This window comes from Wolffia australiana, chromosome 18, assembly GCF_029677425.1.
Source record: "Wolffia australiana isolate 7733 chromosome 18, ASM2967742v1".
Lineage (NCBI taxonomy): Eukaryota > Viridiplantae > Streptophyta > Magnoliopsida > Alismatales > Araceae > Wolffia > Wolffia australiana.
The window spans coordinates 1,863,560-1,885,051 of record NC_135852.1 but is presented as its reverse complement, the minus strand read 5'-3'; the positions used below and the strand labels follow the sequence as shown (position 1 = coordinate 1,885,051).

The window sequence follows — 21,492 nt, the reverse complement described above, 5'->3', positions numbered from 1 at the left end:
GCCTGGTTGGGGCGGCCGTTGGGCAGCCTGTGAGGGCGGCCAAGGGGCGGCCTAGGGCGCCCTTGGGCGGCCTGAGAGGGCCGACCTGGGTGGGCGGCCCCTGAGCGGCCTGGGAGTGTGACCAAGGGCGGCCTTGGGCGGCCAAGGTGGGTGGCCAAGGGGCGGTCACGGGGCAGCCTGGGGCGGCCCTGGCGGGGCGGGCCTGGCGGTCTGGCTGGGGCGGCCCCTGGGCGGCCTGTGAGAGCGGCCAAGGGGGCGGCCTAGGGCTCCCTTGGGTGGCAACTGTGCCAATTGATGAGCCAAAAATAGGGGTAAAAATTATGCAATTTTTAGCCCTTGTCGTTGTAAATTTTGGCTTATGCAATAAAATTTATAAAACCTCACTTAAGATGCACAGTGATGAGTGAAGGTATCGTCCAAGGGAGGCTAGAAAGGAGTTCAATTTGATGATTTTCAATAATTAGTACCGCTTGATCTTCGATGAAGAGCAATTTAACCGAATTGGAAAGAGTATTGAGAGACGAAGGTAGAAGAGGTAAGAAAAGTTGAAGAATTTAGGAGCTCTAAGTTGAATTAATTGATCCAAGGGATAGGATCAAGGAATTCACTTCAGAGGGACTTAAGAAGAAGGGTTTTTAACTTGGTTTGTTTGTCTTGTAGATTGGATAATTCAGAACTAACTACTACACTATTTGATTAGGATAAAAGAAACTAATGTTTTAATACCCTAGAATTCAAAGTTAAATTTTTTTAGAGTTTTTCTTTGGGAATGCAATTAAATGCCTAGTTGAATCCCTCAATCTCTCCTCTCAGTTCTAATCAGGGCTTGTACATGCCGCTCAAGCCAAGCGATTTAGAAGTTCAGATCAGAATCAAGAAGAACAAACAAGAAATTGAACTAATTTCATTCAAAATGCACCAAAATTCAAATACAATGAAGGAAAATGTACCAAACAGGTTGATCCAGGCTGGGGATCCTCTCTGTCTTGCAGCTGTGATAGAGTACCATCAAGAATGACCCCCTCCTCTCGAAATTCGGCTTTTATACCTAGGTAAAATGGAATAAATTACCATTTTACCCCTAATGAGTAATTAATTTATATCTATCAATACAGGCTTGATCTCAATAATCCAACTATATAGATAGAAAGAGGGGATCAAGACGATAAAATCCATAAAAAAATCATCTCAATCGGACTTCTGGATTGAAAGTTATGAATAAATGAATTTAAACCAATATTAGCCCTTAGATTAAATTCATTTATTTAATTTTTTTCTCTTTTAACCGCTCGTTGACGTGTCGTTCTTTTATTGGCAGTGACTTTTCAACTTCTCCAGGCGGGCGTCTTCTCGTTGCGCCACGTACCCCCTAGCGAAAATAGAAATAAACAAAAAAAAGGTAAGACGGAATGTGCGTATACATAGAGCATGTACGTGGCCCAGCGTTTCTACCAGCGCAGACGAATCTGCAGGCGCCACGTCACCGCCCGTGCATGCGCGTTGTACGCGCTGCGCGGGCGATGAACTTACCTCCTGTAGCTGACGTATGCGCAAGCACCGTTGGATCTTTATCTGACGGCCATTATTTTGCCACGTCGACACGCGAGAAGCTCTTAGACGTTTTTTTTTAGGCGAAACCCTTTATAAAACGCGAAATTGCGTGTGGACGCTGCCCTGAAATATTTGTGTATATGTCCTTCCCGCGTTCTCTCTCCTCCGCTTTTTTTCCAAAACATTAAAACAATTTATAAACCAATTGCAATAAAACCTTGGAACTTTTTAAATCACATCTTTACGCCTGCAGTCATGACCGAGAGCTGTTTTGAGGGTCTTTTGCAACTAAACTTTGCAAAAATGCCCTTCAAAGTTCGAAAATGATATAAATACTTTTTTTCTTATAAATATACCTTTTTTCCTTAGAATAAATACATTTCCTCTTCAAATAAATCTCGGAAAAATCCTAAAAATTCGAAAACAATTCTAGAAAATTCTAGAAAATTCAATGATTCATCCCCATGCTGATAAATCTCGAAATTAAATATTAAAATTGCCATTTTCATTCAAAAATAGTTATTTCGAGCTCCAATAAATCCTTTAAAATTCATAGAATTAACAGAAAATTAGGGAAAAATCAGAAATCACCTGAAAATAATATTTTCATCTAAATATATGATAACAACCCCATTTATGCTCTTTCAGTGCATAAAATTGTGCTAATAACATGAAATAAAAACCGAATTTGGGGTGTTATCATCGGCCCTTGGCGACTTGGATGGGCGGCCCCTGGTCAGCCTGGGAGTGCGGCCAAGGGGTGCTCACGGGGCGGCCTTGAGCGCCCAAGGACGGCGGCCTGGTAGGGCGACCACAGGGGAGGTCTGGGGCGACCCTTGAGGGTGAGAACGAGAGAGAGAGGGAAATGGAAGAGAGGGAAGAGGCGGTGACCGGCGACGCGACAGCGGTGACTGGCGACGCGATAGCGGCGACGGCGGCGGCGGTGACGACGGTGACGACAGCGGAGGATAGGGTTTGAAGGTAGAGGATAAGGGAGGCTAGGCAATCCTCCAAGAAGAGTTAAACAAAAACTCGATTCTTGAATTATGATTGCCTAAGAGTTTCTTGAAAACAATGGCCTTTATATAGGCCTTAGAGGAAAGAGAAATTGACGAGAAAGTAAAGACGAGAAAATAAAGACGTGCGCCGTGTCACGCCAAAGGGCAGTTGTGGATTTGCCTTTGGTGTCGTGTCATGACGCGCGTAGAGGCGTGCGCGGGTGGAGACATGCAAGTTGGCGGTTGTGGCGTGTTGGCTTTAGGGTTGACTCCGGTTGACCGTGGCGAGTTGACTTCGGTTGACTCCGGTCGACCGTGGTCCAAAGCATGCGTGTTGACTCCGGTTGACCGTGGTGACGCGTTCGTCGATGAGATGTTGGCGTCCTCGCCATCACTCTCTCTCTCTCTCTCTTCTCTCTCACACACAACCATCTCTTTCCACTATCATCTCTCTCTCATCTCTCTCTCTTCTCTCTCATCTCTTTCTCTCAATCTTTCTCTATCAAACTAGCTATCTCTCCTCTTTCTCTCTGACTCAATCTTTCTCTCTCTCTCTCACAACCATCTCTTTCCACTATCATCTCTCTCTCTTCTCTCGCATCTCTTTCTCTCAATCTTTCTCTATCTAACTAGCTATCTCTCCTCTTTCTCTCTGTCTCAATCTCTCAATCTCTCTCTCTCTCACAACCATCTCTTTCCACTATCATCTCTCTCTCTCTCATCTCTCATCTCTTTCTCTCAATCTTTCTCTATCTAACTAGCTATCTCTCCTCTTTCTCTTTGACTCAATCTTTCTATCATCTCTCTCTCTCTCTTCTCTCTCTCTCACAACCATCTCTTTCCACTATCATCTCTCTCTCTCTCATCTCTCATCTCTTTCTCTCAATCTTTCTCTATCTAACTAGCTATCTCTCCTCTTACTCTTTGACTCAATCTTTCTATCATCTCTCTCTCTCTCTTCTCTCTCTCTCACAACCATCTCTTTCCACTATCATCTCTCTCTCTCATCTCTCTCTCTTTTCTCTCTCATCTCTTTCTCTCAATCTTTCTCTATCTAACTAGATATCTCTCCTCTTTCTCTGTGACTCAATCTTTCTATCATCTCTCTCTCTCTCTCTCTCTCGATATTTCTATCTATCTCTATCTATTATTGTATTTATTTGGGTTTAATCTTTTTCAGGATCAAATACCCCCACAGCTTGAAATGTGTGGAAATCAAGACTCTTTGTTTTTAAATCCCATTGGGGTGCTTTTAGATGTTTCCTCCTCTTCCCTATAAACTTCAAAATACTGATGAAAAAATGTGATTAACTACTTGTGTAATCATAAAAATTATTTTATTTTAATTTTTTTGAGTAAATCTCATGTGAATCATCGCAAAAGTTTGATAGTTCCCTTTCTCGAAAATTCGGCATGCCGTAATCCGAACTCATGTAACTTTTTTCTCCAAGATTTTGCATTGGAATGATTCTAGATGATATGAATTCTAGATATTCTCCTGATTCACATGTTACTTACCAGTTTGGTGTAATACCTTGAAGAAAGAAAGTATAATCAATACACAAGGACATTTAAACTTGCCTACAATGCTCTCTGACCATATAATCAAATGAGATCATTAGATAGAGGCGGACAAGATGAATATAAACAAATTAAAAGTAAACCACAACTTTAGCTATCAAACTTAGTAAATGCCACAAATAAACTTTTTTTCCAAAAACTTAATTTCGTCCTTGAAACAACTGAATCAGATACTTCCCTAGAAACAAGCATAATTATATCTATTGAAAACTAGCCAAAATTCTTCCTATGATAGAGAGAGAGAGAGAAAGAGTTTTCCATCACCATGGGAACATAATTCAGTTTTTTTTTTGGTTTACCTTCAATTCTCAGAAAATGAAATAGAATGATATGACAAGGAAAATAACCCAACACGTCTGCGAAAAGACGAAACAATCAGTTATTTACAAGTATCAAATTGAGGCTAAGACGACGAACGTACCTGCTCATCATCTTAGCTGCCCTCCGCCTTATCCTTCGTCTTGGAACTCTTGTCTCTGGCAGCCTTCGCCGCCACCCTGTTGAAAGCCCCGGTCACCCAGGACACGCCTTGGAAGACAAACTTGTTCTTTAAAATGGCAGAGCCCGCATCGTTGACTTTCTGCTCGGCCACGACGAAGGCTGACTTGGTCTTCTCAGAGACGTGGAACTTCTGATCTATCTCTTTGACTTTCTCGTTGACTGCCGATGTTCCAATGGAGACTTTCTCGCTCAGGCCAATCTTCTTGTCCAGAGACGAGACCTTTGCCGTGGCTGTGGACACCAGCTGGTGCTTCTCGTCGAAGGCCTTCGCCTTGTCGATCACGTCCTTGCCGAGCACAAACCCTTTTGCAAGCATGCTGCCGACGACATCTTCGGCCTTCTGTAAGGCCGACTCACCGCCAGCGCCAGCCGGCTTGGCATCCACTGGCTAAGGTTCATGCATTTTTCAATAATCCATAATTGAAGCAATGTGATATTATTGTTCAGTGATTAAATTTATAGTTTGTGAAATATAATTGACAAGAATTTGGGTTTTTTTTCTGAATTTAATTGAAAAGGTGAAGGGAAGGGAAGAGTTGACTCACTGCGGGAGGAACCAGAGCAGATGGAGGGAGCTGGTAATCTGGTGCTGGGGCAATGACAACAGCTAAGTCAACTATTGTAGCACCCTGTTCAACAGAAGAATATTTACCATCTTAGGTTGAATATTAGATTGATCGGCCTGTATTAAAAATTATTTTCTGAATTTAATAGAATGATATGATATCTATTAGAAATACTAATAGATATCAGGATTATGATATCTATTAAATAAAATGGTTTACCGAAAGCAGCATCGCAGTTTCTGCGCCTTGCGAGTCTTTGAAGGTTACAAAGGCAACCTGAGACCATTCATCTCCACTGGAGTGGAAATAAAGTTAGTAATAATATTTGATTAGGGGGGAAAAAATAAAATCATAGAATTCTTGGCAGAGAATTAGACCTCTTCATCTCAACATATTCGATGTCCCCAGAAAAGGAAAAGAACTCCTTGATGTCTCGCTCCGATGCCCCAAGAGAAACATTACTGACCTTGACAGTCTTTGTCTGCCAATGATGATTGGTGGAAAAAATAATGGGTAAGCTCTTCTGAAAATATTTCTAATAAATGTGACATAATCTCAGATAATTGTATTTTTTGTCAACACAAGGGATGGTGAAACAGTTGTTTCTCATTTCCATAAAATTTGGGATCATGCACTGAAGATTGTGATAGCACTGAAAAAACTGAGTTAAAAAGCTTTGAAGCAGAACTCTCAGAATATCACGAAAGCAAATACTTGAAGCGAAATCTGACTGGAACTACACGGAAAGCCTAAGGAATGGATTGCCACTGAATGCTATCACTTCTAACCCATTTCTTAGACAGCAGCAAAATGAAAGGTATGTGGGTTATGAATATAACGCTATTACTTTCATATTTTGCATTTAGAAATGTTTTCAAAAATATATATATATAGTCGTGCCCAATTTGACCTACTGTCTACATTTTATTGCCTACTATCTTTATGGAACGGCTACTACCAAGGAAGAAGAAAGCATGAGATATGGTGGAAGGGGCATATTCAGCACAGGGATTCTCCCTAAGAGATATTGTTATCTCTTCTCACATTAACTTTGGAGACCACCTTCTAAGATAATGTTTCCCATAACATAATAATTTACAGCACCCTAATATTTCTCGAAGCACTACACAGATTAGGTTTTTTTTTCTACTTATCATGAAATATTACGGTCATTCTCCAATGCAGTTGTCGTCAATAATTCTTGCATTGGAATGGGGCGAATTAAAATTTATTCCTCAACCACTGTCAACAGTGTAGATTTAAAATGTAATTTTCTCTCATTATACAACCATATATCGGTTAGTCAAAATGTCAGCATTGTATTCTTACATGTTGAGTTCAAGATTTCTGTAATTGAATGCGAATTGTCCCAAACTGTTTGAAGAAAAAAGACGAGGACAGTGCACAGGAAAGATCTTAATCCAAGTTACCAGATTGATTCCAAGGAGAACAACATGAGACGTGTTCTCAGATTGATGTCAAGGAGTACCAGTTTGTAAAAGAAAGAAGACAAAAATTTAGAATGACATGAATTTTTTCTTTTCAAGAAGAGAATGACAGGAATTTTAAAATCTCATGATTCTCACAAGAACAATCTGAGGAATATGTAGTAATGAGATCCTTTAAAAGGCTTGGCACGTGACTGCAATTTTTCTGCTCATAGGAGAATATTCAGTTTTCAGTGTTTTAATGCAAAATGAAATCCAGGTGTGTAATACTCGGGTCAATCGTCAATGACAAAAATCCAGAAGTAAGTTTCACAACCTCATAAGAGGACGATTTCCGCAGATCTGTCTGTTTTGTAAAGAGAAGAAAGTACAGGCAAATAAAAAACAGAGACTAGTTATTCTCCACAAATAAGATTTCCTTAAATAAAAAAATTTACGCCCTGATACTTCGGCGCCGAACATTTACCGCAAAAAAATTCACAACACGAAATCAACAAATTATTCTACAGTAACTAGCGCGTTCAAACACAAATTATACAGGCGGATAACATCAAAAGCGCATCTGCAATAATAATTTCTCTTGAAAGTAGTCGCAATTAAGTTGACGAGACGAAACAAGAAACGGATCTCAATTTTCACAGAGATCGCAGAAAAAAGAGGCGACAAGACACTCACCGCCATCAGAACAGTGCCTGACGAAGACGCCGAAAATGAATCAGAATTTGTCACAAGAATCCTAAAATCAAGCGGAAAATCAGCAAATTGGCACTGGCGACGAACAAATTAAGTACCATTGACGGTTCCCCCAGACTTATATAGCCTTCCCCCTCGCGCTTGGAGAACACGAAGACCATCATTGGTGCAAATCGATACGCAGGCGTTACGTGCGCAGCAGTCATTAGAGAAACAGAGACAGGTTGTGCACGTGGACCGTGTACAACACGGCGTAGCAGACTAGTCGGTGGGGGCCAATTCGCTCAGCTTGGGCGGATTTCCGACCGACCCGAACTCTTGAGCGGTGAGCGGAGCGGTTCTGAGCGGAAATCGAAACCGCGCACCGTTCAAAATCGGACCGAGAGAGACGAGAACAGAGAGAGAGTGAGATAAGAGAGATGAGCAAAACAAGAGAGAGAGAGAGAGAGAGATAAGAGAAAGATGAGCAACTCAAGAGAGAGATGAGCAAATCAAGAGAGAGAGAGAGAGATAAGAGAGAGATGAGCAACACAGGAGAGAGAGAGAGAGATAAGCAACACAAGAGAGAGAGAGAGGTAAGAGAGAGATGAGCAAAACAAGAGAGAGACAGATAAGAGAGAGATGAGCAACACAGGAGAGAGAAAGAGAGAGATAAGCAACACGAGAGAGAGAGAGAGATGAGCAAAACAAGAGAGAGAGAGAGAGACAGATAAGAGAGAGATGAGCAACACAGGAGAGAGAAAGAGAGAGATAAGTAACACAAGAGAGAGAGTGAGAGATGAGCAAAACAAGAGAGAGAGAGAGAGAGAGAGAGAGACAGATAAGAGAGAGATGAGCAACACAGGAGAGAGAAAGAGAGAGATAAGCAACACAAGAGAGAGAGAGAGAGATAAGAGAAAGAGAGAGAGAGAGATGAGCAACACAAGTAAGAGAGAGATGAGCAACACAATAGAGAGAGAGAGAGATAAGAGAGAGATGAGCAATACAATATAGAGAGAGAGAGATAAGAGAGAGATAAGCAACACAAGAGAGAGAGATATAAGAGAGATAAGCAACACAAGAGAGAGAGAGATATAAGAGAGAGATAAGCAACACAAGAGAGAGAGATATAAGAGAGAGATAAGCAACACAAGAGAGAGAGAGATATAAGAGAGAGATAAGCAACACAAGAGAGAGAGATATAAGAGAGAGATGAGCAACACGAGAAAGAGAGAGAGATAGGAGAGAGAGATGAGCAATACAAGAGAGAGAGAGAGAGATAAGAGAGATGAGCAACACAAGAAGAGAGAGAGAGAGAGAGATGAGCAACACAAGAAGAGAGAGAGAGAGATGAGCAACACAAGAGAAGAGAGAGATGAGCAACACAAGAAAAGAGAGAGATGAGCAACATGAGGGAGAGAGATATAAGAGAGAGATGAGCAACACGAGAAAGAGAGAGAGATAGGAGAGAGAGATGAGCAATACAAGAGAGAGAGAGAGAGAGATAAGAGAGAGAGATGAGCAATACAAGAGAGAGAGAGAGATAAGAGAGATAAGAGAGATGAGCAACACAAGAAGAGAGAGAGATGAGCAACACGAGAGAGAGAGAGAGATAGGAGAGAGATGAGCAATACAAGAGAGAGAGAGAGAGATAAGAGAGATGAGCAACACAAGAAGAGAGAGAGAGAGAGAGAGAGAGAGAGAGAGAGAGATGAGCAACACAAGAAGAGAGAGAGATATGAGCAACACAGGAGAAGAGAGAGATGAGCAACACAAGAAGAGAGAGAGATGAGCAACATGAGGGAGAGAGAGATAAGCAACACAAGAGAGAGAGAGAGATAAGCAACACAAGAGAGAGAGAGAGATGAGCAACACAGGAGAGAGAGAGAGACAAGAGAGATGAGCAACGCACAATAGAGAGAGAGAGAGATGGAGAGATCAACAACAGGAGAGAGAGAGAGAGAGACAGAGATGAGCAACATGAGAAAGAGAGAAAAGAGAGTGTCGCGCACCAAGAGAGAGAGAGAGAGATGAGCAACATAAGAGAGAGATAAGAGAGTGTTGAGCAGTGCGAGAGTGAGAGAGATGAGAAAGTAGGGAGAGAGAGAGAGAGATGAGAAACAGTGGAAAAAGATAGAAAAATAAGAGACATGAAAAATGAGAGAGGAAGAGAGAGAAATTAAAAACCGCATCACGAACCAACCGCCCGACTGCGCACCGCCCGCGATCAGGCCACCCATACTAGTCGGTAGACGTGGTCGTTAGCCTAGCAGAACATCGCACAAGCCCGTGTGCGGTGCTTTTGTTCGCTTTGTGCGAATTTTGTTCTAATTTTGTGCGAATGTACGAATTTTGTTCGTTTTAAAAAAAAAAAGAACAGAATAAAGACCGAGGCCCAGTGCGGTTCTTTTATGCGAATTTTCTAATTGGTTCAAACGAACAGAACAGAACAACCATGTCTACTATTCGGCGAGCTGCCGCAAGTTGGCGGCCGTCGTCAAAATGGGCTAGGCTGGTTCCCTGGCCCAATAACAACCAAATTGGGCCCATGAAAAATCCCCCTAACCACTGCCCTTGTCTATTAACATCTATCCCAACTCGTCAATACCATTTGACTGTCTCAAAACGCCAGCCCCACATTTTCATGGACCCAAACAAACAAAAAACAGGCCCATTAACAGCTCCCCAAAACACTAGTCCATTAGCTGGCTGCCCCGACAATATCAGGCCTATCTGTTGGGCTGGTTTCAGGCCCAATAACACCAAAATCAGGCCCACAATCTACCCCTCTGTAATTCGTTAGTACTATCTATGCAACTTTCCTCCCACTGTTCTTCTTTTCCTTTGTCTTGGTTGAGTTACCAATTGGCTGGGTCAGAGGAGAGGAGACCCATCTGCTCAGTGAGCTGATCCATGCCCTGGGCCGATACCACGACATCCCACCCGGCCTCGGCATCCTCGGCGAGCGGCGGGCTCGCCGCCAAGAACTGCTCCCAGAACGCATCACTGATCCCCGGAAGTTTGGAGCTGCTCTCCCCCACCATGGAATCAACCTCGTCGAGCTCGGCGGCAAACCCTTCGTTGATCGACTCGGCTGACCCCGGCGGCGACGGGATCTCCGAGATGGCAGCTGATCTCGGGGAGCTGTGGCTCGTACCGTGGTCGAGCATTGGCGAGGAATCGAGGTTCAGGATTTGGGCTAGCATTGCTTTGGCTGCCTCGTTCATCAGCGGCTGGTACTTGACAATCTGGCCATCAGGGGAGCTGGGCTTTCGGTCTGTGGGGCCCGGGTCTTCGCCGTTGGGAAGACGGCGTTTCTTCCCGCCGACGGAGATTCGATGAGCGGCGGCGGCGGCGCTGTCTGGCTGCTGAACTAAGGAAGCGAGGAAGCCCGGGCTTTGGATAGCTTTGGCTAAGAAGGACATCATCTGCTGCTGGCGTTGCTCCATGCCTTGGAGACGCTGGCCGAGGGACTGGAGTTGGTGGTCGGTGCCCGCCTGCTGCTGTCGCAGCTTGATGAGCTCCTGCATTAAGACGTTCTTGTCGCGTTTGAGCCGTTCGATCTCCTCTTCGACGCCGAACTTGCCCACTTCCACGCAAGGCCCGGCGGACGAGGGGGCCGGCGGCGGTGGCGGAAGAAAGGCCGCGCCGGTGGAAGCAGCGGGTTTCCTCCTGCTGATACTCTTCAGGAGATGCTTTTGACCTCTGAGAAACCCGTCGTTGGCAAACTCCCACTTGTCTGGGTCAACCTTCCTGAAGCCCTGCATGAAAATTAGCAACATGAAAAAATGAGAATTCCACAATTTACAGAATTCAGAAAAAAAAGATATGTTCAGCCCATGAAAGTATCCGTAAAAAAACTCTTATTGACGTCCAATTCAGATCTTGCACGAAATCCCATAAATGAAAGTACCAGAATAAGATATAAGATTTCCCAATCATGCATTGTTTCAGATGGCAGATGTGATGAAAAGTCAATTTTCGCTTAGAATTCACGTCCAATGAAGGGTTTGCGATTTGTCAAAGACGAAGATAAGATGCATTTGTTTTCCGCAAACCGTAAAATGGTGCAATCCTTTGCATAACAACAGAGCTGATTGAGATTATATAAATCTGAATCTCTCAGCCTCCGTAGCCAATGAATAGTAATACAATCTTTTCCCGGTGTCCATAATATAACAATACCCCATCATATTTTCTCCTGGCCAACACATGAGATTTTGGGAGATTACATATGGTTTTGGGCTGAAAGGAATCAATGTCAAAATTTTATTCTGCAGACCACAGATTTTACCAAGGGCCGCTCTTAAATGGAAGGAAGGAAAAAATAGTAAAACAGGAGAGTGGGGAATTCAAACTGATGAAAAGAAAGGTCGGGCAGCCTTCTATCCTCTTATTTAAACAAACCATCACGACATTTACAAGAAAACCTATACAATTTGTAAAGTATATTGTGATCCTGCCAATTAATTTAAGCAAGGAACTAATTATAATTTCCATAGAGAGATCAAAAACCTCAAAGATCAAACCCCAAAAACTTCGAGTGAACAAATTTCTGCTAAAAAAGATTAAGAGTGCAAGGAAACTTACGTAGGTATTTAGCTGACGAACGAAGCTGGAGAAATTATTATGCTTAAAGTACTTGGGCAATAGATCCCTGGCAAACTCCGGCGGATTCCAGACAACGAATGTGTTGCTACTCGGCCCCCAAGAAACGATCGCATCCGTCGCAGGATCATCTACCATATCATACGTTTTGCTAAGAAATGGGGGCGGCGCATTCGAACTAAGGCTGCCATTCGTAGTTCCAGAGCTCCCAACAGCGCCACTAACCTCCATCGCCTCGTCGCGCAAAATTAAAACTCAAATCCGTGATCCAGAAACGAAGAACATCACCAGGAAATCAGATGAACGGGAGACATCCAACAGGCCCGCGGCAAACGATTCCTCAAACAAGTAATGGCAGACAGACATCGCGCCCAAATCGAATCGAAGGAGAAGATCAGGAAAAACTCCGTAGACGAAATTACTTGAAGAGGAAGGCGATTAATCAGGAGGAGGATGAACAGTATGGATCTTACGGGGGATCGATCGACGAACAGCGGCGGCTCGGAGGTCGACCAAGGCGACGTGGGTTTGAATAAGAACAGTGAATGTTGTTATTTATTGAGATCGTAAAAATACAAACATAGTAAAATAGTAAATTATGCTCCTTTCCCTAAAGTTTGTTTTTAAAATGCTTCTAATTGGGTTAGTTATATATAATGATAAGAACAGCGAATGTCATTATTTACTGAGATCGTAAAAATATAAACATAGTAAAATAGTAAATTATGATCTTTCCCCTAAAGTGTGTTTTTAAAATGTTTCTCATTGGGTTAGTTATAGATAATCTCAGAAGGATAAGAACAGTGAATGTCGTTATTTATTGAGATCCTAAAAATACAAACATAGTAAATTATGCTCTTTCCCCTAAAGTTTGTTTTTAAAATGCTTCTAATTGGGTTAGTTATATATAACGATAAGAACAGTTAATGTCATTATTTACTAAGATCGTAAAAATACAAACATAGTAAAATAGTAAATTATGCTCTTTTCCCTAAAGTTTGTTTCTAAAATGCTTATGATTGGGTTAGTTATAGATAATCTCAGTAGGCTTATGAAATCAAGCACTGGGGAGAAATTGGGGTCTTCCGTCCGTCGGTCTGTAGATGTCATCAGCTTATGACAATGACGACGATGACAACAATGATGATGCTCGATGCCGTGTACGTCGTCCGCGGACAACATAGGTGGCTTCCTCGACGACGATGACGAGTTCATTATGTACTTTTATTCGCATCATAATTCATTGATGATTTTCGCTATTTGCATACATTGGTTGTGCCTGTTGATATTGAAGTAAACGATGACGAAGGTTAGGGACTCTGTAGATGGACTACGTCAACATTCCTTTTGATGCATGTAGATGTGATGTCATCTTTGTATTTTATCGTACATCTGTTGATATCGATGTCATAGTCACACGTCGGCGTCGGCGTATGTGCAGATCCCTAGGCTACATACTGAGCCATGTAGGACTCCTCTAAATTATGATCATCATCGTGAACTCTATTTTCAAATACCTGAGTTGTGATGTTCATAAATTTCGTTAAGCATTTGAAATAGCGAATAAGAACAAAGAAGATTGGTATTTACAACTGTGTCATCTAAAGACAAACCTAACAAAATAGTCCCAAATTATTGATTTCAGAAATCCTTGATACATACATCTCATTTGGATAAGTGTACAGATGGTAAGCTTCTAAAACCAAGGGATTTTATGGTCCTAACTCAATTGCATAACAGAATATCAAATTGAACACTGATATAAAACCAAAAAAATAGAAAAACCAAACACATTGCTTTTGTACAGATTGAATTTATGATTTATTGGTTCCTTGAATGAGCATTTTCAAGCCGTTTAGATGTCTGAACTCTAGATATATTCATGGGATCTCCTTGTCTCTATCTAGTCTCATAGAAGTATAGCCTAGGAAGAGCAAGAGAAGGGAAGGGAAGAAAGAGTATACCCACTAACGTCTAAAAACTTATGTTTATAATATTATAATCCTATGTATCGGTCTAGTTAGTAACTTGAGTGGCTAAATAACCTTTATTAGCTGAAATTAATTAGTAGTCTGCATAAAAATAAAATATTAATTAATCAAGGATTATTTTAACCAAAATGACAGATTAAGCAACTAATGTGTGGGTTGCCTAACTACACTTGTGTCTAGAAGATACAATGGAGTGTATCAACTCTCTCATGAAGCCTCAACAGTTATCGGTTACTATGTATGTATTATCTTTTATCTGTGGTACAATCCTAAGTAACTTAGGGTACACTCAACTGTCAACCCCTAATTGATCATTGTAGTTAGCAATGCAACGAGGAGGAATCATAAGAGAATACCTTCTATTTTTTTACTACCCTGGCCAGGTGTTTCGCTACATCTTCTTCCTTGATTCAATATCCCCTTATATCAAGGACATAAAATACTATATTGATCACACATTAATAATTGGCCTTTTAAACATGTATTTTAAATATTTGTATTCGAAGATACTTAACAATGACATTAGAATATAATTGTCTAGTTCACATCATATGATGAGTAGAACTAATCCCGTATCCATTAAAGACAAAAAGTGGGTTCTCTATGGTGAAAGAAATCATTGAACTAATCCGTAGGAATCCCAAAATTGTATTATACATCAATTAGTTTGATTTGTGGCGTACTCATCTTTTAGAGCACAAGTTGTAGCTTGGTAAGAAATAAGAAAATTTTGATGAAATAAATCAGCAAAAATTTATTTCTGTTGTACCATTTTCCCCATTACTTTAACTTTGATTTAATCGCATACAGTAATAAAAAACATTATCATTCACAACATTTGTTATCCATTCTGTTATCGACATCATTATGGCCTTTACACTATCGTTATCACGGGCCCATTCCAAGGCTCTTGATACCTATTATCATTGTTTCATATCCAAAATGTTGTCATTATCTTCACGTGACACCAATATTAGTATCATTAGAAGACTACATTTTAAGTATAGAACATATCAGAAACCCTGACAACAGATATTGATACGTAAGTCACACCTTGACTACAAACCATTGTAGAATAGGTTATGAAAAAAAAGTTTGCTAGTATGAAAACAATTCAAACATGGAATCTAGTTCCATCATGGTTCCTGGAACATGTTATGAAATAAATGTATGGAAACACAGAGACTACCACTTGTCAAATAACCAAACTTCTGAATAGGGTTGGACATTTAGGGGCGAGGACCGATTTGATCAGTTGGACTGAACTGGGACTGTAGCCCATCCATTTGAGGGTGGACCGGTTTTTGTTATAAATATTTAATATTTTTTTATAAAATTCTAAAAATATCAAATGGAACTCGACGGAGAGGTTTCTATTGAGCTCAGCATAAACACCGTATAGTCGACCATCTGTGGGCACTATAGTTCCGGATTGTCCTGGACGTGGACGATGGACAGGACGGGTCAAATTTTGTTCCGTCCGATGTCCAGATTCAATGCAGGGACGAAGGACGGGTTTAATTTTTCGTCTGACAATACGAAAACCATCCCGTCCAGTCCTCCCGGGATGAATTTTTGTTGCGTTCGCAGAAAAAACCGCCCCATCCATTGTCCCAGACGAAAAAAAACCCATTTTATATTTATAATATATTAATATAGACTTTTCTAAGTTTTTAGGGAAATACGGAGGAGAGAAATGCAAAGGGACATTTGTATTATTTCTGAGCAGCGTCAATTTGCACACGCATAAAGATACAGGAACTTTGATGCAAATTGTCATAGCAAGGCCACGTGGCTACATCTCAGCCTTCAGATGTGAATCTGACGGTTTTTCGTCCAGATTCGTCCGTCCATCGTCCGAGAACACGGGACGGACAGTTTTTTTATCCCATGGGACGAAAACCGTCCCGTTCAGTGGTCCTCGGGACAAATTTTCATCCCGAATTTTCGTCCCGTCCGCGTCCCTGCACTATAGTGGGCACCCACTGGATGTAGAAGATATTTAACATTACTATGAACATAAATTTTCTACTTTGACTTTGACATTGACTAGACAACCTGACCAGACTGGGGCGGAACAAGAACGGATCGAAACAAGGCCGAGACCGGACCGAAGTTTAAGTGAGGTTTAGGTCTTTGCTATAAGCCCCCACCGGACCGGGACCGTCAAACCTGACTTCTGAAGACTCAAAAATTATTCAAAAAATAATTTTTGAATAAATAGCCCAATTAATATTTTATGAAATTTGAATATATTTGTTTTCTCTTGTGAATCGCGCAGTCGTATTCTTTCAACTTAGTCTATGGTTCTTGCGCGCCAAGGTCGAGAACAGCTCGGACGAAGCTAGAATTTTCTGGTAATTCTTCGATTCACTCCTACAGAATTTTCTGGTAGTTCGTCGATGTTGGAGAGATTTGTGTTTTTCGAATTTGGGATTTGTTTCGCAGAATGTAGCCGTTGATTCTGGCATGTTTGATTGACTTTATTCGGGTTTTATGAGAAATTTGAGCCGTGGCTTAGGATTTATCGATTGGAAGGCCCCGAACCTTATTTCTGGTTATTCAATGCTCTTTTTCAGCGTTGATTTTCTCTCCACAGGGCGGGATTAGAAGTCGTTTAGGGTTTGCTTAGCGGTTACGGATTCGATTTGTTATATCGATTTCATCTAGGTCCTCTGAAAATCTGAAACCATAAGTCTGGTTGTTCGATTCTAGCGTTCACAATTGAATTTCCCAATGAATCACTGCTTTTTTTCGGCTTTAATTCTTTCTGAATATATAGATCGGTCACTTCCTTTGGAATTCCTGGAGATGATACATATGCGCTACATAGGATTGAGGAAAAAGGTACTGCGTTTCACCTCAAATGCAGAGTCGGCTCCATGCATCGTTCAATTCTTTGAAACGAGGGATCTGTTTTTGATCTTTTCAGCTAGAGATTTGAAGCTAAGAAGGACTCAATGTCGTCTCTAAGGGAGTATTTGAAGCGATACGAGTCCGCTGAACAAGATCAGAAGAAGAAGAAGAAAAAGAAGAAGAAGCCTTCAGCTCCTGCCGGCGTCCTCATCGTCGATCAGGACCCAGTTTGGGCAAAACAAGTAGATCCAGATGCTGAGGAAGAGTCCGAAGGTAGATTTCCTTTTACATGACCAACTCTGATTTCCTCTGATGTTGGTTTTCTATAATTCTTTTCAATGGGCAGCTGAGGAAACTCCAGTGGTAGACGAAGACGTCGAAGTGAAGCGTATGAGACGACTTGAAGAGCTTCGAGCGAGAAAGCCCTACCACTCCATCTCCGAAGACGGCAGTGGCTGGGTCTCCATTCCAAACCAGGGAAAGGTTCAGAGCGAACCTGGCAGCGCCTTAGATTTATCCCCCCCAAGGCAGAGACGAGCTCGTTTCGACACGCCGTCACCAGAGCCGAGAGAGACGAAGCAATCGAGATCAGCATCTGAGGTTGGGCATTCCACTAATCCAGTGGATGATCTCTCTCCTCCGCGAAGAAGAATCTCATCGCCTCCGAATGTGGATTTGTCACCTCCCAGGAGAAGGATGAAGGTTGGAGATGATCTATCTCCTCCCCAAAGAAGGATCTCATCGCCTCCAAATGAGAATTTGTCGCCTCCCAGGAGAAGGATGAAGGTTGGAGATGATCTATCTCCTCCCCGAAGAAGGATCTCATCGCCTCCAAATGAGAATTTGTCGCCTCCCAGGAGAAGGATGAAGGTTGGAGATGATCTATCTCCTCCCCGAAGAAGGATCTCATCGCCTCCAAATGAGAATTTGTCACCTCCCAGGAGAAGGATGAAGGTTGGAGATGATCTATCTCCTCCCCGAAGAAGAATCTCATCGCCTCCAAATGAGAATTTGTCACCTCCCAGGAGAAGGATGAAGGTTGGAGATGATCTATCTCCTCCCCGAAGAAGGGAGTCTTCACCTCAGGATGAGGACTTGTCTCCCCCTGGGAGAAGGAAGGAGGTAACAGATGTGGAGATGTCTCCGAGGAGAAGAAGGGTTGAAGATGAGGATATGTCTCCTGTGCGACGTGATAACCGAGTGGCAGAGGCAGATTTATCTCCTCCCCGAAGAAGAAAGTATGTGCCTAGAGACGAGTACTCGTCTCCGCTGAGGAGTAAGGTTGCCTCAGATGATCTGTCTCCACCGAGAAGAAGAAGATATCGGTCGCCCGAGCTGCCAGTTTCTCCAAGGAAAGCTTCAAAGGGATTGTCAGAAGACTTATCTCCTCTTAGAAGGGAGAGGAAGGGCAGGCAGATGGAGTTACCTCCCAGAAGTGAGAGGAGAGTCTCATCTGGAGATCTTTCACAACCAAGGAGAGAGAAGGGCTACCATGGAGACCTCTCGCCACATGGACGTGGCAGTCATCAGCCCAAGGTTGATTCTTCTCCTCCAAGAAAACCCAAAGAGGCGCAAGGTGTATCAAGAGAAGAAAGAAGGGCAGGGTTGTTCACAGGTCGGGAAGTCAAGGAAGAGATTGATAGGAAGAAGAAGGAAGAGGTCTCAAGGTAGCATTTTTTGTTCTACCTTTAACTAAAAACGATTTAATTTTTTCCCTGAGCTTTCTAAAATTCCGATCAACTGAGAATTAGGTTCATCTTTTTTTTGCATCACAGATCGGGTAAACTTTCCGGTTTATGTTATCTTTTCATAGGTTTGCTGCACTGGACCCAAGCTTGAGTGGGAGAGGTGCAGAACCTGTCTACCGTGACAAGGAAGGTAACTGAAGTTGTCCCTTAATACTTATCTTATTGATTTTCTCATTTTCTATCGGAAAGACTAATTCATGGGTTTATGTGGAACCAGGCAAACGAATAACCAAAGAGGAGATGCAGTTGCAGAAGGTGAAAGAAAAACCCAAGGTCATTACTACCCTTGCTCTCTATATTTTGGGAAAAATTTGTGACAAAATAGAAAGAGATGAAACGTGATCTTCTGGCAAAATTTTCTTTGATCTTCATGATTGGTGTGTGCCGATGAAATGTGATTAATTGTTGCTCACTCTTTACTCAAAACATGAAGATGAGTTGACAAGAAACTGCTATTTTTAATCTCTTTTTTCATCTTGGAGAAGGTTTTAGGACAGGAGGTTTGAATATCTATCATGAAAATGGGGAAACCACGAGTACAAATGCGTTCTGCATTTTTATTTTTTGTCAGACATGCATTTCTTAAGCGGGGGTTTCTATTTTGGTCTTGATTTTCAGGAAAAGAAATTGGAATGGGGCAAAGGCTTGGTTCAAAAGCGGGAAGCTGAAGCCCGAATAACGGATCTAGAGCTTGAAAAAGAAAAGCCTTTTGCAAGATCCAGGTGATCTTTTTGTCTTGTGCATTCCTAGACATGATAGCAATTCCATATGTTTTTTCCTCTTAGAATATGGGCTTTGAAGGATGTTTTCCTGAAAGTTATCAGCTATTCATTACTTGATATTTATGTCCTAATTAATCATAGTTTTCATAATTTTACTATCGAATAAAATAATACTATTCTGGGCGGCTAAGTAACGTTTAGATGGTGCGGATTTAAGATAATATGTTTGATGGAGTTTTGAATATTTCACAAATAAAAACTAATCCACAATAACAAAGTTACATGAAGTCTGAGATTTATTTCACTCTTTATTTTTTATAGGGACGATCCAGAGCTGGACAAAATGCTGAGGGAGAGAACAAGATGGGGGGATCCAATGGCCCATCTAGTCAAGGTTTTTTTTTTAACTTTTTTCATCCGTCCATTTTATATCGTCTGAACATCACTGTAATACAATTATTTCATTGTCTCCAGAAAAGGCAGAGCTCACCACTAGCTCTTGAAGATCTGGGTGACGATGAGAAGATGAAGGAATCGGGGTTCATAATTCCACAGGCCGTTCCCATCCACAGTTGGCTAAAGCGGGGTGTTGATCCTCCAGCTAATCGTTACGGTATTCGGCCTGGACGACACTGGGATGGTGTTGACCGCAGCAATGGTCCGTTAGTCTTGTCTAGATTTACGTTTCGATATTAACTTTTAACGAAATGGTTTCATTTATATTCGACATTGTACTCATTGATTTTTCTGGTTTTCACAGGATTTGAGAAGCAGATGTTCCAGCGTCAGAATGAGCGTCAGGCCACCCAAACAGAAGCTTATTTGTGGTCCGTCTCTGACATGTGAAAGGACAACGGTAAGCTGCTTCCTATCTCACGGACTAGTATTAGAGAACAATGATGAAAGCAATCTGAAATGTGCAAAACTAGAGTGTCAACCAGCACCCAATGCAAAAAGCAATCCGAAACTTCAATAATTGTCCTCAAGAGTTATATCTGCAAATGTTTTTTCAAAGTAGAGCGCAAGAGGGGAATATAGGCAAGAGAACTGAGAGGGAATTGCCGATTCACACTGATGATTGTAGAGTAGAATGAAGCAGAAGAGCAAAAGAAAACAAACTTTATTCAGCTCAAAAGTGAGTTTTTTTTTACAACAATACACTCATCACTTTTATACTAGCCCTCTAACGGCTAGTTTTCTAACGGCCAGTTTGACTAGCCGTTAGTAGGTTAATGGGCCCTATAGTGACTTCCGAGGCTATTTGGGCCTATTATTCAGCCGATATCTCCAACAGGAATGAAAGCCAGAAAGCTCTCCTCCGGGGTGACTCCCGCCCAACTTTATTCGAAGACAAATCTGTGTGGATGATGATGATGATGATGATGAAACACATCTGTGGGGATGATGATGATGATGACGAAAGACTCGTCATCATCCGAAAACCCCTTCTTCTATTGTGTCATGGACCGAGCCTTGTCTCAGTTTATGTATGTTTCTGCTTGGGTCTTTATTTTTTTGTGTGTCTCTCCCTTGGAGCTACCCATTATAGTTGAGGATGAGACTCAAACTCCTGCCCAGTTCTCTTCTGGTCTTTGCATTTCTGCTTTTGTGCGTTGAGAATATTAATTTATCTTGCCTTTAAATATACTTCGTCCTTTTCACCAAATCGACATTGGTGCAGGAGAATTTGGTGAAGAATTATTTATTAAGCTGCCGGAGAAAATATTCAAAAGCGATGGAATGATAGGGAAATCGTGGACGCAGGTACTTTTCATTTCGTTTTATCCTTTTGGCATGAGATGCAGGTGTTGACATTATAGAAAAATGAGAGGCCATTTCCCTGAAAAGACTGTGAATGTGGAAGGATAGACGAATATAAAAGTTGTTCTTTTTTTAGCAAGGTGAAAAAAAGACGACTACCTGATGACTGTGAAAAAAAAACTTGATGACTTGGATTTTTTATGAGTAAGGACACGATTTTCATTCAACAAATTTACATTTTACTTAACTGAGTGGGAGCTAAACATAACGTTAACCTAGTAATGTTTATGAAAAACTGATAGTTGATGGGCTGATATATGTATAGATTGGTAGATAGATGGATGGCACAATTACACCCTTTATAACTATAAAACCGTTTTTATTCAATAATTTTACGTTTAATTGATTAATGCAGAATTAAATAATTTGTGTAGATTATAAAATGTTGAATTAGTTCTGTTTACTTGTTAAAAACTAACTTTTTTTTGA

General features: G+C 41.5%; 3 protein-coding genes across 4 annotated transcripts; 1 reads left to right on the top strand and 2 right to left on the bottom strand.

Moving 5' to 3' along the window:
- Positions 1–4,372: 4,372 nt before the first annotated feature.
- Positions 4,373–7,480, bottom strand: LOC144715076 (binding partner of ACD11 1-like). Of its 2 annotated transcripts, XM_078589959.1 has the most exons (6): positions 7,321–7,480; positions 5,575–5,678; positions 5,417–5,492; positions 5,177–5,260; positions 4,552–5,019; positions 4,373–4,486 (listed from the first exon to the last, which is right to left on the bottom strand). In XM_078589959.1, the coding sequence occupies exons 1-5, from the start codon at positions 7,324–7,326 to the stop codon at positions 4,564–4,566; spliced, it is 726 nt and encodes a 241-aa protein (XP_078446085.1). In that variant the 5' UTR covers positions 7,327–7,480; the 3' UTR covers positions 4,373–4,486; positions 4,552–4,563. The 2 variants fall into 2 exon arrangements, with proteins under 2 accessions (XP_078446085.1, XP_078446084.1); XM_078589958.1 differs by having other exon boundaries at positions 4,373–5,019.
- Positions 7,481–9,906: 2,426 nt separating this feature from the next.
- HSFA1D (heat shock transcription factor A1D) lies at positions 9,907–12,449 on the bottom strand. The gene is made up of 2 exons (XM_078590079.1): positions 11,908–12,449; positions 9,907–11,078 (listed from the first exon to the last, which is right to left on the bottom strand). The coding sequence occupies exons 1-2, from the start codon at positions 12,154–12,156 to the stop codon at positions 10,176–10,178; spliced, it is 1,152 nt and encodes a 383-aa protein (XP_078446205.1). The 5' UTR covers positions 12,157–12,449; the 3' UTR covers positions 9,907–10,175.
- Positions 12,450–16,179: 3,730 nt separating this feature from the next.
- Positions 16,180–21,199, top strand: LOC144714973 (pre-mRNA-splicing factor of RES complex protein). Its single transcript, XM_078589806.1, has 11 exons — positions 16,180–16,273; positions 16,699–16,763; positions 16,849–17,045; positions 17,119–18,439; positions 18,586–18,650; positions 18,738–18,793; positions 19,139–19,242; positions 19,564–19,636; positions 19,717–19,900; positions 20,003–20,098; positions 20,924–21,199. The coding sequence occupies exons 3-10, from the start codon at positions 16,877–16,879 to the stop codon at positions 20,086–20,088; spliced, it is 2,058 nt and encodes a 685-aa protein (XP_078445932.1). The 5' UTR covers positions 16,180–16,273; positions 16,699–16,763; positions 16,849–16,876; the 3' UTR covers positions 20,089–20,098; positions 20,924–21,199.
- The last annotated feature ends 293 nt before the right edge of the window (positions 21,200–21,492 follow it).

Coding starts and splice junctions, on each gene's coding strand:
- LOC144715076 (XM_078589958.1), bottom strand. Junction 5,493..5,574: donor GAATATGTTGAGATGAAGAG/GTCTAATTCTCT, acceptor TTTCCACTCCAG/TGGAGATGAATGGTCTCAGG. Junction 5,261..5,416: donor AAACTGCGATGCTGCTTTCG/GTAAACCATTTT, acceptor TCTGTTGAACAG/GGTGCTACAATAGTTGACTT.
- HSFA1D (XM_078590079.1), bottom strand. CDS start 12,156: ATGGAGGTTAGTGGCGCTGTTGGGAGCTCTGGAACTACGAATGGCAGC. Junction 11,079..11,907: donor TTCGTCAGCTAAATACCTAC/GTAAGTTTCCTT, acceptor ATTTTCATGCAG/GGCTTCAGGAAGGTTGACCC.
- LOC144714973 (XM_078589806.1), top strand. CDS start 16,877: ATGTCGTCTCTAAGGGAGTATTTGAAGCGATACGAGTCCGCTGAACAA. Junction 17,046..17,118: donor TGCTGAGGAAGAGTCCGAAG/GTAGATTTCCTT, acceptor TTCAATGGGCAG/CTGAGGAAACTCCAGTGGTA. Junction 18,794..19,138: donor AGGTGAAAGAAAAACCCAAG/GTCATTACTACC, acceptor CTTGATTTTCAG/GAAAAGAAATTGGAATGGGG.